At 41.7% G+C, this 18,285-nt stretch overlaps 1 protein-coding gene across 2 annotated transcripts in view; it reads right to left on the bottom strand.

Annotated features, from left to right (window-relative positions):
* VIPR2 (vasoactive intestinal peptide receptor 2) overlaps positions 1-18,285 on the bottom strand; it is a 304,659-nt gene that overhangs the window by 239,336 nt on the left and 47,038 nt on the right. For both annotated transcript variants that reach the window (XR_007517032.1, XM_049881685.1), the window contains exons 3-4: positions 12,037-12,144; positions 2,938-3,035 (exon numbers count right to left, since the gene is read on the bottom strand). Coding sequence is in view for 1 of the 2 variants with exons in the window: in XM_049881685.1 (XP_049737642.1) it covers positions 2,938-3,035; positions 12,037-12,144 (206 nt within the window). In the remaining variant the exon portion in view is untranslated. The remainder of the gene's footprint in view (positions 1-2,937; positions 3,036-12,036; positions 12,145-18,285) is intronic.

Genomic DNA, 18,285 nt, shown 5'->3' with positions numbered 1-18,285 from the left:
GCTGAGCGAAATGAGTCAGTTGCAAAAGGACAAATATTGTATAAGACCACTATTATAAGATCTTGAGAAATAGAAAAAACGGAGAAGAACACATACTTATGTGGTTACAAATCGGGGAGGGAGGGAGGGACAGGGGTTTTTATTGATCAGTCTGTAGATAAGAACTGCTTTGGGTGAAGGGAAAGACAACACTCAATACAAGGAAGGTCAGCCTAATTGGACTGGACTAAAAGCAAAGAGGTTTCCGGGATAAAATGAAAGCTTCAAAGGTCAGCAGAGCAGGGGCTGGGGTCTGGGGAACTTGGTTTGAGGGGACTTCTAAGTCAATGGGCAAAATAATTCTATTATGAAAACACTCTGCATCCCACTTTGAATTGTGGCGCCTGGGGTCCTAAATGCCAACAAGCGGCCATCTAAGATACATCAATTGGTCTCAACCCACCTGGAGCAAAGGCAAAGGAAGAACACCAAGGTCACACGACAACTAAGAACCCAAGAGACAGAAAGGGCCACATGAACCAGAGACCTACATTATCCTGAGACCAGAAGAACTAGTTGGTGCCCGGCCACAATCGATGTCTGTCCTGTCAGGGAGCACAACAGACAACTCCTGAGGGAGCAGAAGACCAATGGGATACAGACCCCAAATTCTCACTAAAAGACCACACCTAATGGTATGATTGCGACTAGAGGAATCCCAGAGACAATGCTCCCCAGAACTTCTGATGGCACAGGACAGGAACTATCCCCGAAGACAAATCATCAGGCATGAAAAGGACTGGTCAGTGGGGGGGAGAGAGATGCTGATGAAGAGAGAGCTAATTAAATCAGGTGGACTCGGGAGAGTGTGTTGGCAACTCTTGACTGGAGGGGGGATGGGAAGATAGAGAGAGAGGGAAGATGGCAAAATTGGCACGAAACGAGAGACTGTAAGGGCTGACTCAATAGGGGGAGAGCAAGTGGGAGAAGGGAGTATGATGTATGTAAACCTACATGTGACAGACTGATTGGAATGGTAAATGTTCACTTGAAGCTTAATAAAAATAAAAAAAATAAATAAAAAAAAAGAGAAAGTCCCTCTACAAGAAAGAAGCATGAGAGAAGATTTGTTAATTTCCTCTGGAGAAACGGTCTGACATAAATACTGCTACAGATTTCACTGGGTGTCAGGGATAGTAGATGGGACCAGGAATACTGAGAGAGTGAAAAGGTACCAAAGTGAGCAAAAGGAAAAAGCATATAATGGCAGGTCAGCTGTACAGACAAATAATTTTACTGAACATTTTGTGTGTTTGTAGAAAAATATTTGTATGTGTATAAAAACAACCTTAAGTCTATACCCATATTGCTGATAGCTTGCCAGTTGCTGTTCAGTCAGTTCTGACTCATGGCAACCCCACGTGTGTTGGAGTAAAACTGTGCTCCACAGGGTTTTCAACGGCTGGTTTTTTAAAAGTAGATTGCCAGGTCTTTCTTCTGAGGTGCCTCTGGGTGGACCTGAACCTCCAATCTTTCAGTTAAGAGCCAAGCATGTTATACCTTTGCAACACACAGGGATTCCTGCCAATGCTGTGATGTTGTCAACTGCCGTTGAGCTAGCCCTTAACTCATAGCAACTCCATGCACAATGAACAAAATGCTGCCAGGTCCTGCACCATCCCTACGACTGTTTGAGATCAGACCGTTGTGATCTATAGGGTTTTGACTGGCTGACTTTTGGGAGTAAATGGCCAGGCCTTTCTAACTACCTAGTCTGGCTTAAGACTGGAAGCTCCGCTGAAACCTGTTCAGCATGACAGCAACACACAGCCTCCACTGACAGACAGGTGGTGGCTGTGCCTGAGGTGCACTGGCCAGGAATCGACCCTGGGACTCACACATGGAAGGCAAGAATTCTACCACTGAACCACTACTGTCCCATCAATGCATAACCCTGTGTTAAATGCACACAGGAAATGTGTCAGGTTTACAAGGTGCTTGCCCACCCACAACAGCACTGTGAGGTCAGTGAAAATGACACAGACTGTTCTGACCAAGGGCTGAACCGTACCTCCTGAGAAGGGAGAGTGTGATCCATTTTGTGGTGATAAACAAAATAAACCCTAATCTGTCCACAATTCAGGGTGAGAGTGCAGGAAAAACAGCTGTCCAATTGCTAGTGCGGAGAAAGTTTACACAGACAGAATTCCTGAGTAAAGACTTTTACCAGAATTGAAGTCTGATAGGTTCGCTGCTTAGGAAAAACATCCTCAGTTACTTAGTAACCACATTACCAGTGAAAAGGTTTACTGAGAATAAGACACCTCCACGACCTCCTTGAAAACTGTGCTGGCGAGCTGATGCAGACCTGACAAGGGTGAATCATCAACAAGGGTTTTGAGGTAAACTGTTAGCAGCCAGCCTGCTCCCCAGACACCTCTCAGGCTTTGAGGAACTCAGTTTCTTAGTTTGCAGAAGAATACTTTCATTTAGCTTCTATCTCCTGCTGGCTTAATTAAGGCTAAGAAAACTACTGGGACAGCTTCTCAGCAGCTCATCTTGAGGCAAAATCTTAAATGAGACAAGGATGCGGATGGCAGGGAAGGCACACCGCTTAGGATGCAATCGAAAAAGCTAAGCTCATTTCAGGCGGGGGAGATCCCAATCTCCAAGTATCTCTCTGTAACTGACCTCCAGCAGTACTCTAACAGTGGGTAGAGACCCCACTCCTTCCCCTCCTCAAACATTAGGACACTAGAAAAGGATCCCAAATACCAGGCAACAGACCCGAAAGGGACTTTGATTATTTTAGTCAATAAGGAGGAACACTGTTACTCAGAGGAAAGGACATCTAAATAATTACTTTAGGCCAGGAAACAGACATCATTTAATATGGAGTTTCAGAAACCTGAATGAAAAAGATACAAAATGTGAGACACCACCCAGGGACGCTCTTACCTTGTTTTCATCCTCGAGGTCATTATAGCCACATGCGTTTATGAAATCTGGGAACATCTCAGACCAGCCATCACTTGTACAATTTTTGCTTAGGTTTCCTGTAAATGTAAAGGTCAGACATTTGATCTGCAACTCCATGAAAACTGGCCTTCATACCAATAATTTAGAAGTGCTTAAACCTGTACTGTCTGAAAATGCTTCCAAATTCTTAGGGGTCAGCTAAGACACAATAAAAAGAGAAGTAATACTAGAGTCAGAGGTCTTGAGTTTGAATTCCAGCTCACCCACTGAATGGCTGTGTGCACTTGACCTCTCCAGGCTCAGTTTCTCATCCATATAACCTGGCCAGTAAATCCTACCTCCTGGGATTGTTGTGAGACCTCAGAGATGAAAATGAAAATTCTTTGTATACCATACAGAACAAAAGTATAATAATAAAAATAATACTATTATTACAACATATCCCCACATGTCTGTCAGTTTGTTATACTGTGGGGGCTTGTGTGTTGTTGTGATACTGGAAGCTACACCACCAGTATTTCAAACATAAGCAGTGTCACGCATGGTGGACAGGTTTCAGCGGAGCATCCAGACCAAGACAGACTAGGAAGAAGGACCTGGCAGTCTACTTCTGAAAAAATTGGCCACTGAAAACCTTATACATAGCAGCGGAACACTGATATCGTGTTGGAAGATGAGCCCCTCAGGTTGGAAGGCACTCAAAAGACAACTGGGGAAGAGCTGCCTCCTCAAAGTAGAGTCGACCCTAATGATGTGAATGGAGTCAAGCTTTTGCGACCTTCATTTGCTGATGTGGCATGACTCAAAATGAGAATAAACAGCTGCACACATCTATTAATAATTGAACCTGGAATGTACAAAATATGAATCTAGGAAAATTGGAAATTGTCAAAAATGAAATGGAACACATAAAGATTGATATCCTAGGCATTAGTGAGCTGAGATGGACTGTTATTGGCCATTCTGAATCAGACAATCATATGGCTTACTATGCCGGAATGACAAACTGAAGAGGAATGGTGTCACATTCATTGTTAAAAAGAGCATTTCAAGATGTATCCTGAAGTACAACATTGTCAGTGATAGTATAATATCCATACAACTACAAGGAAGACCAGTTAATATGACTATTATTCAACTTTACAGACCAACCACTAATGCCAAAGATGTGGAAATGGAAGATTTTTACCAGCTTCTGCAGTATGAAATTGATCAAACATGCCATCAAAATGCATTAATAATTACTGGTAACTGGAATGCAAAAGTTTGAAACAAACAAGGACCGGCAGTTGAAAAATATGACCTTGGTGATAGAAACAATGCCAAAGATTGCATAATAGAATTTTGCAAGACAGATGATAATTCATTGCAAATTCCTTTCTTCAACAACATAAACAGCAACTATACACGTGGACCTCACCAGATGGAATACACAGGAATCAAAGTGACTACATCTGTGGAAAGAGACAATGGAGAATATCAATATTATCAGTCAGAACAAGGCCAAGGGTTGACCGTGGAACAGATCATCAATTGCTCATATGCAAGTTCAAGCTGAAGCTGAAGAAAATTAAAACAAGTCCACAAGAAGCAAAATACAGCCTTGGGTATACCCCATGTGAATTTGTAGACCATCTCAAGAAGAGATCTGATGCACTGAACACTAATGCCTTAAGACCAGACGAGTTGTGGAATGACATCAAAGACACGAAACATGAAGAAAGAAAGTAAGAGGTCATTAAAAAGACAGGAAAGAAAGAAAAGACCAAAATGAAAGTCAGGAAAGACTCCAAACTTGCTCTTGAACGTAGAGAAGCTAAAGCAAATGGAAGAAACGATGAAGAGCTGAACAGAAGATTTCAAAGGATGGCTCAGGAAGACAAAGTGAAGTATTATAATGAAACGTGCAAAGACCTGGAGTTAGAAAATCAAAAGGGAAGAACAGGCTCAGCATTTCTCAAACTGAAAGAATTGGAGAAAAAATCTGAGCCTCAAGTTGCGATTTTGAAGGATCCTATGGGCAAAATATTCAACGAGGCAAGAAACATCAAAAGAAGATGGAAGGAATATACAGTCATATACCAAAAAGAATTGGTCAACATTTAACCATTTCAGGAGGAAGCATATAATCAAGACTATTGGTATTGAAGGAACAAGTCCAAGCTGTACTGAAGGCACTGGTGAAAAACAAGACTCCAGAAATTGATGGAGTACCAACTGAGATGTTTCACCAAATTGACGCACCACTGGAGGTGCTCACTCAAATATGCCAAGAAATTTGGAAGACAGCTACTTGGCCAACTGACTAGAAGAGAACCACATTTGTGCCAATTCCAAAGAAAGGTGATCCAACAGAATATGGAAATTATCAAACAATATCATTAATATCACAAGCAAAGTTTTGCTGAAGAGTATTCAAAAGTGGTTGCAACAACAAATCAACAGGGAACTGCCAGAAATTCAAGTCGGATTCAGAAGAGGACACGGAACAAGGGATGTTGCTGATGCCAGATGAATCTTGGCTGAGAGCAGAGAATACCAGGAAGATGTTTACCTGTGTTTTATTGACTACACAAAAGTACTCGATTGTGTAGGTCATAACAAATTATGGGTAACATTGCAAAGAATGGGAATTGCAGAACACTTAATTGTGCTCATGAGGAACCTGCACATAGATCAAGAGGCAGTCATTCAAACAAAACAAGGAGATACTACATGGTTTAAAATCAGGAAAGGTATGTGTCACGGTTGTATCCTTTCACCATACTTATTCAATCTGTATGCTGAGCAAAAAATCTGAGAAATTGGACTATATGAAGAAGAATGGGGAATCAGGATTGGAGGAAGACTCATTAACAACCTGTGTCACGCAGATGACACAACCTTGCTTGTTAAAAGTGAAGAGGACTTGAAGTACTTACTGATGAAGATCAAAGACCACAGCCTTCAGTATGGATTGCACCTCAACATAAAGAAAACAAAAAGCCTTACAACTGGACCAATAAGCAACATCATGATAAACAGAGAAAAGAATGAAGTTGTCAAGGATTTCATTTTACTTGGATCCACAATCAGTGCCTATGGAAGCAGCAGTCAAGAAGTCAAATGATGTATAAATCCGCTGCAAGAGACTTCTTTAAAGTGTTAAAAAGCAAAGATGTCACTTTGAGGACTAAGGTGCTCCTGACCCAAACCATGATATTTTCAATTGCCTCATATGCATGTGAAAGCTGGATATGAATAAGGAAAACCAAAGAAGAACTGATGCATCTGAATTACAGTGTTGGCAAAGAACATTCAATGAACCATGGACTGTCTTGGAAGAAGTACAGCGAAAATGTCTCCTTAGAAGCAATGATGGCAAAACTTCATTTCATGTACTTTGGACACGTTATCAGGAGGGACTAGTCCCTGGAGAAGAACACCAAGCATGGTAAAGAAGAGGGTCAGTGAAAAAGAGGAAGATCTTCAATGAGATGGACTGACACAGTGGCTGCAATCATGGGCTCAGGCATAACAAAGACTTTGAGGATGGTGCACGACTGGGCAGTGTTTCATTCCATTGTACATAGGGTCGCTAAGAGTTGGAACTGACTCGAAGGCACCTAAAAACAACAGCACAGTATTATTTTTATTATTTTGGAACAGAATGAAATCTCTTAACAGAGACTTTTCTGTCACTGTAGAGATATCTACAGCCAAATCCTAATTATTCTGGGGCCAATTATACAGTTTCATCCCAGCTCCTGACTGCTGCTTCTCCTTTTCTCTTGGCCAGTATCTTCGGCCATTTGCTGTTCTATAAAACCATGCCTAGCATGTGTATGTGGTAGGGTACCACTTGGTCACTAAGGGTGGATGAAAAATGACTATAAATCATAAGATTTAATCTGCATGAAATAAAGGCAGTTTTACACTTATAATCCCGCTGTTTGCTCCTAAATAATTCTAAATCATTGTTTAAGTAATGTTTCCTTGATTAAAATAAAATTATCTTTAGTAGATGACTACAAAAAAACAAAAGTGATGAAAAGATCTCAAAAGGCGTGATAGTGGTAATGAATTAAATATGGGAGGGGAAACAGGCAGTCACTTATTACCCGCTTCATGCTAGTTGCCTTCCCTGAAGCATCCACATAGGATGTGCTGAGTGGGTATTGGGGTCACATCCCATAGAATAGCAGACAGAGGCTCAAACATGTCTAAGGAACTCCCTGCAGTTAAGTCACAACCTGCAGTTTGCCAGAACCAGGCACCCAATCTCTTCTCCGTATCTGCTTGTTCACACTATCTAAAAAATGCCAAACCCATTGCCATCGAGTCCATTCCAACTCATAATGACACATAGACCCTATGGACAGAGTGGAAGTGCCCCACAGGGTTTCCAAAGCTGTAATCTTTATGGAAGCAGATGGCCCCATCTTTCTCCCATGGAGCAGCTGGTGTGTTTCAACAGCGAACCTTTCGATTAGCAGCCAAGTACTTAACCACTGCACCACTAGGGTTCCTATCTCACACTGTCTAGGGCTCAGCAAATTTTAGCAAAGGTTTTCACTCTCATGGTCTCTTTTATCTTCAGGGCACCCCTGTGAGGTAGACTTTGTAGATATTACTATTCCCATTTTGTATGCGTGGAAAATAAGGTTTAGAAGGTTCAGGAACATGCTCAAGGTTCTGTAACTATAACGTGAGATATGTTTTCTGATTCTATAATCATGTTTGATCTTCTATACCATGGTGGTCTACCCATTCATCTGGTTTAATTAATCGGGTGAAATTGAGAGCAAAGTTAATTCATGTCTAGGTGGTAATATGCATAAGCACTTAGTGTTAAGGCTGTGGGGTGAGAGGCAGGGGGAGCCCATGGTCCAGATCCTGATTCTACCAGGAAAGGAGGTGTGGATGGGATTGGTCTCAAAAAAGCCACTAAACAACATTATCTTGGGCTTCCCTGCCGTTTTCTCCCTAACACCATCATCCTTCAGGATTTTCTGACTCCCACAGCCACCCTCCTCCTGCTCCAACTCCCAAGGGAAGCTCCCAGCTGGCTCTAGGGGTAGCACAGGTAAAGACTGCAGTGAGTAAGTGGAAGCAAGATATAGCCTTAGAAGAGGCAAGGTTCTTGGATATCTGCTCCCACCTCCTTATATTACAGACAAGGAAAATGAGGCTCACAGAGTAAAAATGATGTGCCCATCAGAGTCAGGAATAACACAACAACAATAATAGCAGCCATAGAAGTAGTTGTAATGACAGCTACCATTTACTGAGCACTTATCACATACCATGCTAAGACTCTTTAAACATATCAACTCATTTAATCTTGAAAACTAAATGAGGTAGGCCTTTTTACTATCCCCATTTATAGATAAGCTGAGGCTTAAAGAAGTTAAGTCGCTAGTCCAAAGTCACACAACTAAGTGATGGGAACAGATTCCAAGCCCAGGCAGTCTGGCTCTCAATGCTCGCAAGACTCTAATTCCCAACCTTGCACAGCGTGCAGGAGCCAGAGCTCTGTAGACAAGTGATGAGTGGTCTCTTTCTGAGGTGTGACCTTTTCCTTCTTACAGGGCAAAAACAAATCCAAAGAACACTTTTAAACACAATTTCGAATATTTAATACGAGTCACCCTATGAAATGGAGATCATCCCCATGTAGGTTCGTCATCTTAATTGGCCTGACACTCTTTCTGAGACACCTGATAGGTAGAAGTGGAAGGAGGGCTTGTGAAGAAACACATGAGGACCAGGGCAGGCAGGGGCTGTAGGCAGAGGCAAGCAAGCTAATTTGAGAGGCTGGGGTCTGAATCAGATGGCCTGCGGGCCTCCGCCAACATGTAGCTCTAAGTTTAGCCCATTCCACAGGGCTTTCGGCATTGTCTGTGACAGGCAGGGGTGGATTAACCAATAGAAAAGGCAAGCACGGTGCTTACCTTGCCTACCAGATAGTCTGTAGTACACAATTTCACATGGGTTTCATCATCATGTTGACATGGTGAAGCCCATGTGAAACTGTTCATTACAGATTAGTAAGTAAGCCCACGCTTACCTTGCTTACTGGGTCATTCGTCCCTGTCAAACCAAAAAACCAAACCCGTTGCCGTCGAGTTGATTCCGACTCATAGCAACCCTACAGGACACAGTAGAACTGCCCCACGGGATTTCCAAGGAGCGCCTGGTGGATTTGAACTGCTGACTTCTTGGTTAGTAGCCGTAGCTCTTAAGCACTACACGACCAGGGTTTCCTCGGCCCTGTCAGGGATTGTACATTTGAAGAGGCTTTGATTCTGCAGGAAGGTGCTGTGGGGTTGGGAGAGAGACAGATGCCAGCCATACCTAGAGGCAGAATCTCTGATGTGGTGAAAAAATGTCCAATTGTTCACTACAGAAGGTCTAGTAAGCAAGGTAAACACCGTGCTTACCTTGCTATTGGATAATCTGCTCCTGGTGACACATCCTCCCTCCCAGGTTCCCACAGTCCTTTCCAACACTTCACTCTGCAGGTTGGCACTCAATAAATGTAATTATACCACTGATTTCACTCTCATCGAGAGCAAGGTTTAAGGCACCTGGCCTTACACAGCTGCAACGAATTTTGGCACCTGGGTCAGAAGGATCCTCAGAAGTCAGGGAGCCCTGTGCTGCCCAACACAGGGAAGATGGCCAGTGAGCCTCCACGTGGCGCTATGGAGAAGGGAGATCACTACTTTCCAAGACAGTGGAGCCCCTTGTGAGCTCTGTTACAGGCATTCTGTTAATATTCACTCTTTGAGGAAGCTACATATTTTGGGGGGACACAATTCAATCCATAACATGCACTCAATGACCCAGTTTTCCCTACAGGTTATTATGAGGAGCAGCTATAAAATACGAAGAAGTAGTCTATAAAGTATAAAGCAGCATACAGATTTAAGGCCCCACATTTTCTTAACTTCATATCAAGGCTTCCCATTTAACCCTGCTGAATTTCATCTTTGAGCCTTCAGCCCACTGGCATACAATCCAGTCACCCACAGCCCAACCGTACTTGACCTCCAGCTCCATATTATGGCCATGTTCCTCTAAGTCACTGCAATAAATGCTCTGTTGAATAGTTCCAGAGCAATCTCATTCCATGTGGACATCAATACAGTAGTCAACAAATCATCTAGTTGTAATTATTCAGACTTAGGGAAACTATGGGGCCCTGGTGGAAGAGCGCCGCTAACCAAAAAGTCAGCAGTTCAAATCCACCAGGCGCTTCTTGGAAACCCTATGGGGCAGTTCTACTCTGTCCTATAGGGTCACTATGAGTCAGAATCAGCTCAACCACAACGGGTTTGGAATTTCTGGTTTAGGAAAACTATGGCAAATTTCTTTGCAGTAGAGATATTCCCCAAAAGAAAATCTAATAGTAAGACAGTGTCATGCTTTCTGCTTTTGGAGGAAAAAAACATCAAGCATTTAAACCAAAACAGACCAAGGATCTTCATTCTCCAAAGCAGAAGGTGACAGAATGAGTCAAAGCAGAGCCGGATTCAAAGCTGACTTGGGCCCTGCGGTGCCCCAATTTGTTCCTGCGTGGAGGAGATGGTGCAACAGATGGCCCCAAAACTGAAGTTCTGGTGTTTGCCAATGTGCAAATTATCAGGTGCTGGTGTGCTCCTCTAGAAGCCTTCAGAATCATTTTATCAGATAAGGAAGACCCAATCATTTGGGATGTCCAGGAGAATATTTATAGTCCAAACTATTGAGTAGAAATGTTATTGATTAGATGAGGATTCTTCTAAAGCTTAGATTCTCTACGACAATTCAGAGATGATTACTGATGCTAATGAACACATGAACGAAGCTTCAGGCTGTCCCCTGGCTGATTAATTCAAGGTAGGGAAGAATCTCATCTTGCAAGTCCTACAGAAGACATAAAATAAAATCTTCCTATTTTGAATCTCCTTTTTTTTCTATTTTGATCTGTGCTCCGAAACTCCCTGATTAAAGTACTTCAACATTACCAGTTCTCAAAGTTTTTACCCTTTAGCATCTGCCCAAGATAGAAACAGGGTCTTTAGAGTACTCAAAGGATTGGGTATTTCTGATGTCTAGAAGTATCTTCAATTTTTCTGGATAGATTTTTCTCATGTTGTGAAAACCCGAATCACGTATAAAGTAAAACAGCCACCTCAGGAAGGAGGCAGGAGATGTCTGCCTGCTCAAGAGCCTGCAAGCACGCACGGAGTAAGCCCTCGGAGTAGGTGAGCCTACCTCCCCAGCCCCCATTATGTGCATTTTGAGTTTCTCTGGAGCTCAGAAAAAACTGCAGATATCCAAGCAATATCAAAGTGGGGAGCTGACAGCTGAAAAGAGTCAGTTCAATAAACCAGATGCTTCCTGAAAATAAGAAAGTATTTCCCTAGTCATTATTTGGATGTCAGAAGCCCTGGCGGCGCAGTTGTTAAGAGCTCGGCTGCTAACCAAGAGGTCAGCAGTTCAAATCTACCAGCTATTCCTTGGAAACCCTATGGCGCAGTTCTACTCTGTCCCATAGGGTCACCATGAGTTGGAATCAACTAGATGGCAATGGTTTTTTGTTTGTGTGTTTTTTAACTGGATGTCAAGACTGCAAGGAGTCAACTTTTCTCATTTCTCTCAAAGCCTCCAGAGGACATTGCTCTAACGGTTCGTGAGAACCCAAATCCTTCAGGGACAAACGGAATATTATCTATATTTTAAATTGTGTCTAAAGTCAATCACTTCTGCTTGTCTTAGCTACTATCTTACATATTTTGGGGGCTTTGATTTTTATTTGTCTGCTTATTTGGCTCCTTCTACTTAAGGAGAGTCCTTGTACAGCTGTTTCACTCTAGTTGTTCTTCCTTGTTTTCTCTGGGGTGGATGACCCCAGCAGGAAGCTCCATAAAGTAGTGTCTGTCACATGATGCTCACAGTTGTTCCATGATTCCACTCAGGAGAAAGAAATGGCTAGAATTTACCCAAAGAAACTGATGCTCTTGCTTCTTGCTGTCTTAATGGAAAAAACATGACACTTTAAGAAATGAGCATTCTGGAGGAACACAGGGATTCAATACAAATAGAAAGTACCTGGCTTGCTGTAAAAATTGCTGAAAACTTTTGGGCAGGGGACTGTGACGGTCTCTCCTATGTCAGCAGGGCGCCAGCACGTAATGTTGTCCCAGACACCACTGCAGGCTAGAAGAGAGAGGCAGAGAAAATGAAGGCAGGACTGCTAACTTATGTGCCTAAGAAAGTACACATAATCATTCCCTGGAGGGAAAGAGGTAACTTCATATGATCACATTTTTTGAAAGCCTTACATATAGAAAGCCCATTAATTAGATAATTACCTTGAAAATTATTTTTCTGTGGGAAAAAAAATTGCACCAACAATTTTGTTGAGAACACAGTTAGGTTGCTGTGTTCATTTTAATTACTTTTGCAGAAACAACCTAGATCTGTGGTGGGAAGTATGAGTGGTCCAATGTACGCTGTGTAATTTTTGAATATTAACAGAAACTCTTTTTTTTTTGCTTCTCTGCATTCCCCCAGTGTGTTAAACTAGGCACCACTAGGTGTTAGTATAAGTCTTGGAGGCTTAGGGTCCTCTCAGATGAAAGTATGCTTGTGCTTTAAGGAAATTTGACTTAAATGGTAATTGGAAAATTAAAATATTTGACAACAGTTGGTTGATTTTAGCCATCAAGATCTAGATTAGTGTCAAAATCTTAGGTTATTTTAATGGAATTATCAAATAACTTAATTTGCATAATGTTATAGCTAAAGCATTTCTCAGATCTCTAATTTGATCATCCACCACCCACCCGTCAGTCTGTCATACTGTGATGCCTTTTGTGTTGCTATGATGCTAGAAGCTATGCCACCAGTACTTCAAATACCAGCAGGGCCACCCATGGTGGGCAGGTTTCAATAGAGCTTCTAGACTAGGACAGACTAGGAAGAAAGGACTGGTGATCTATTTCTGAAAATTAGCCAATGAAAATCTTATGGATCACAACAGAGTCAACAGTGTATTATGAGATACAGTACTGGAAGATGAGCCCTCTAGGTTGGAGGGCACTCAAAATGCACAGTGGCTATAACAATGGACTCAAGCATGCCAACGCTTGTGAAGATGGTGCAGGACTGGGCAACGTTTCGGTCTATTGTATGTGGATGGGGCCACCATGAGTCATAGGCAACTCAATAACAACAACAATTTGACCTTAATAACAACTCAAAGAGGGTGAGTCACACAAATACTGCATTAATCATCTTAAAGGTGAAAAGCACTAAGAAGGTTCAAATAGTTTAATAACTTACTCAATATCACATAAACAGTGAGAGAATCCAAATTTGAGTCCAGATTTTCTCGTTTTACAAATCCAAGGTTTTTTTTTTTGTCTTTAACTATATTTAATGGCTTCTAAAATTTTATATTTTCTTTAAATTTCAATATAGGAGAAACAAAGTGTTGGCCTAGGTAAAAATAAGTAAACAAATAATAGCTGTTGCTCTGTAACATACTACCCAGGCCTCTATAATAACGGCACAGATATATCAATGGAGCATACACATTTTTGTTTGAACACAGGAGTGTTTTAAGAACATAGATATGCCTCTGAAAAGCTGGTTATAAGCCAAGTTTTGTAGATAAAAATACTTTCTAATGATGCAGATCAAAACGACAATGAGATTTCATCTCACTCCAACAAGGCTGGCATTAATCCAAAAAACACAAAATAATCAATGTTGGAGAGGTTGTGGAGAGATTGGAACACTTACACACTGCTGGTGGGAATGTCAAATGGTACAACCACTTTGGAAATCAATTTGGTGCTTCCTTAAAAAGCTAGAAATAGAACTACCATACAATCCAGCAATCCCACTCCTTGGAATATATCCTAGAGAAATAAGAGCCTTTACACAAACAGATATATGCACACCCATGTTTACTGCAGCACTGTTTACAATAGCAAAAAGATGTGGATAAATAAATTATGGTATATTCACACAATGGAATACTACGTATCAATAAGGAACAGTATAACATGGAGGAACCTGGAAGGCATTGTGCTGAGTGAAATTAGTCAGTTGCAAAAGGACAAATATTGTATAAGACCACTATTATAAGAACTTGAAAAATAGTTTAAACTGAGAAGACAACATTCTTTTGTGATTACGAGAAGGGGGAGGGAGGGAGGGTGGGAGGGGGGATTCACTAATTAGATAGTAGATAAGAACTACTTTAGGTGAAGGGAAAGACAGCACACAGTACAGGGGAGCTCAGCACAATTGGACTAAACCAAAAGCAAAAAAGTTTCCTGAATAAACTGAATGCTTCGAAGGCCAGCGTAGCAGGGGCAGGGGTCTGGGGACCATGGTTTCAAGGGACATCTAAGTCAATTGGCATAATAAAATCTATTAAGAAAACATTCTGCATCCCACTTTGAAGAGTGGTGTCTGGGGTCTTAAACGCTAGCAAGCAGCCACCTAAGATGCATCAATTGGTCTCAACTGACCTGGATCAAAGGAGAATAAAGAACACCAAGGATACAAGGTGATTACGAGCCCAAGAGACAAAAAGGGTCACACGAACCAGCAACTACATCATCCTGAGATCAGAAGAACTAGATAGTGCCCGGCTACAGCCGATGACTGCCCTGACAGGGAACACAACAGAGAACCCCTGAGGGAGCAGAAGAGCAGTGGGATGCAGACGCCAAATTCTCATAAGACCAACTTAATGGTCTGACTGAGACTAGAAGGTCCCTGGTGGTCATGGTCCCCAGAACTTCTGTTGGCCCAGGACAGGAACCATTCCTGAAGCCAACTCTTCAGACACGGATTGCACTGGACAATGGGTTGGAGAGGGATGCTGGTGAGGAGTGAGCTTCTTGGATCAGGTGGACACTTGAGACTATGTTGGCATCTCCTGCCTGGAGGGGAGATGAGAGGGTGGAGGGGGTTAGAAGCTGGCGAAATGGACATGAAAAGAGAGAGTGGAGGGAGAGAGTGGGCTGTTTCATTAGGGGGAGAGTAATTGGGAGTGTGTAGCAAGGTGCATATGGGTTTTTGTGTGAGAGACTGACTTGATTTGTAAACTTTCTCTTAAATAAAGCACAATAAAAATTATTTAAAAAATACTTTCTAATGGTTTTTCTTATAATGAAAAAATTTCATTATAAAAATATCTAGCAATGAATAAATGAGCATATAAACTCATACTACATAAATGCTTTCAATCACATTATTTAAAGAAAATGTTAGTTTTCTTTAAAAACAGTCCAAATAAGCCATAAGGTATATGTATTACTAGGAACCTGGGATAGTCCTCTAGGGCTAGAGGACAAGGGTAGCAAGCATGCCCTGTGTGAAGTTATAATTAGACCCTGAGTAACTGTGCTATTTAAAGTGCCAAGCTCATAAACTGAACACCTTTTGACTCTGGCATATAAGAAAGACAGCTGGTGAGGCTGTGGATGAGATGGGCCATGACTAGGTTTTCTAAAGGAGAGCAAACAAAGGTGATGAAGAAAGTGAGGTTGTCCAGGTTTCTAGTGAAAACCTTCAAGGATTAGGAATATTAGCCCCAAACAAACAAAAAACAACTGCTGTCGAGTTGACCGTGGCTTACGGCGACCCCATGTGTATCAGAATAGAACTGTTCTCCACATAGTTTTTAATGGTTGATTTTTTTTTTTGGAAGTAGATCCCCAAGCCTTTCTTCTGAGGTGCCGCTGGGTGAACTTGAACCTCTGACGTTTCGGTTAGTAGCTGAGCACCTAACTGTTTGCACCACCTGGGGACTCCATAAAGTTAGCCCTAAAACTCTGATAAAATAGCATGTTGTAACAGCTTTATTGTTGACTGTTTTTAAGATTCAACTTTCTTCACCAAAAAAAAAAAAAAAAGAAAGAAATTTCTGCTTTAGTAATGAAACCTTTTTTTTTTTTTTTTAATGAAACCCAAGCAGAGAGACATTAAGTTCACGGGTTCATTTCAAGCAATCTTCATACTACAGCAGAATTTGATTCAAGAACAGAAAGTTTCATTTATTGTCCTGTTCTGTGCATGTAAATCTTCCCTTTATTGGTTCATTTATTGAACTCCACAAACAAGGAACTTATGCCAAAAGCTTTGTTGTTGTTGTCGTTGTTACGTACCATCAACTCGGTTCTGAGTCACAGCAACCCCATGCACAACAGAATGAAACACTGCCCGGTCCTGTGACACCCTTACATTGTATGGTTGAGCCTTTACTTTGTTATGCTTGAGCCCACTGCTGCAGCCACTGTGTCAATCCATCTCACTGAGGGTCTTCCTCTTGTCCCCTGACCCTGTATTTTACCGAGAATGATGTCCTTCTCCAGGGACTGATTCCTCCTGACAACATGTCCAAAGTATGTAAGACATAGTCTCGCCATCCTTGCTTCTAAGGAGTGTTCTGGTTATACTTCTTCCAAGACAGATTTCTTTGTTCTTTTGGCAGCCCATGGTATATTCAATATTCTTCGCCAACACCACAATTCAAAGGCATCAATTCTTTGGTCTTCCTTATTCATTGTCCAGCTTTCACACGCATATGATGCAATGGAAAATACCACAGCTTGGCTCAGGCACACCTTAGTCCTCAAGGTGACATCTTTGCTTTTGAACACTTTAAGGATGTCTTTTGCAGCAGATCTGCCCAATGCAATGTGTCTTTTGATTTCCTGACTGCTGCTTCCATGGCTGTTGATTGTGGATCCAAGTAAAATGAAATCCTTGACAACTTTAATCTTTTCTCCGTTTATCATGATGTGACTTATTGGTCCAGTTGTGAGGATTACTGTTTTCTTTATGTTGAAGTGTAATCCATACAGAAGGCTCTGGTTTTTGATCTGCATCAGTAAGTGCTTCAAGTCCTCTTCACTTTCAGCAAGCAAGATTGTGTCATCTGTATAACGCAGGTTGTTAATGAGTCTTCCTCCAATGCTGATGCCCCATTCTTCTTCATATAGTACAGCTTCTCAGATTATTTGCTCAGCATACAGAATGAATAGGTATGGTCAAAGGATACAAGGCTGACACATACCTTTCCTGACTTTAAACCCCTCAGTATCACCTTGTTCTGTCCCAACAACTGCCTCTTCATCTATGTACAGGTTCCTCATGAGCGCAATTAAGTGCTCTGGAATTCCCATTCTTCACAATGTTATCCATAATTTGCTATGATCCACACAGTCAAATGCCTTTGCACAGTCAATAAAAACACAGGTAGACATCCTTCTGGTATTCTCTGCTTTCAGCCAAGATCCATTTGACATCAGTGATGGTATCTCTGGTTTCACATCCACTCCTGAATCTGGCCTGAATTTCTGGCAGTTCCCTGTAGCCGCCCTTGAATGATCATCAGCAAAATTTTACTTCATGTGGTATTAATGAATGCCATGTCACTTCTCCTTCCTTCAGGGAGGTAAAGTGACATGGCATTCATGCTTTACGCTAAAAAAAAGTTCAGAGAAAAAAAGCTCACAGGAATTCAAAATATAACAACAGAAATAAAAAGTTTAACAGAAGGGTGGAAAAGTTTAACAGAAAGTATTTCCAAGAAGTCACGGGAGAAGGAAAACAGAATAGAAAAGAAAAGCAAATAAGATCAATCCAAGACGACTGTCTTGGTTATCTAGTGCTCCTGTAATAGAAATACCACAAGTGGATGGTTTTAACAAACCGAAGTTTATTCTCTCACAGTCTAGGAGGCTAGAAGTCAGAATTCAGGGTGCCAGCTCCAGCGAAAGCCTTTCTTTCTCTGTCCTTTCTGGAGGAAGGTCCTTGTCATCAATCGTCCCCTTTACTAGGAGCTTCTCAGCGCAAGGACTCTAGGGCCAAAGATACATTCCACTCCTGGCTCTTCTTGCTTGGTGGTAATGAGGTCCCTCTCCTCTCTGCTCAATTCTTTTATACCTCAAAAGAGACTGATTGAAGATACAACCCAATCCTGTAGGTTGAGTCCTGCCTTATTAACATAATTGCCTCTAATCCTGCCTCATTAACATCACAGACATCAGGACTTAAAACACATAGGAAAATTACATCAGATCACAAAATGGAAGACAACTACCAATACTGGGAATCATGGCCTAGCCATGCTGACACACATTTTGTGGGGACGCAAGTCAATCCATAACATTCCACCCTTTGTCCCCCCCAAAATTCATACCCTTGTCACATGTAAAACAAGTTGATTACAACTCACGGAGACTCTATAGGACAGAGTATAACTGCCCCATAGGGTTTCCAAGGAGCAACTTTTGGATTTGAACCAGTGTTAGCAGCTGAGCTGTTCAGCAC

Source organism: Elephas maximus, chromosome 4, assembly GCF_024166365.1.
Source record: "Elephas maximus indicus isolate mEleMax1 chromosome 4, mEleMax1 primary haplotype, whole genome shotgun sequence".
Classification (NCBI taxonomy): domain Eukaryota; kingdom Metazoa; phylum Chordata; class Mammalia; order Proboscidea; family Elephantidae; genus Elephas; species Elephas maximus.
The sequence above is the reverse complement of the archived record's forward strand: the minus strand, read 5'-3'. Positions and strand labels throughout refer to the sequence as shown.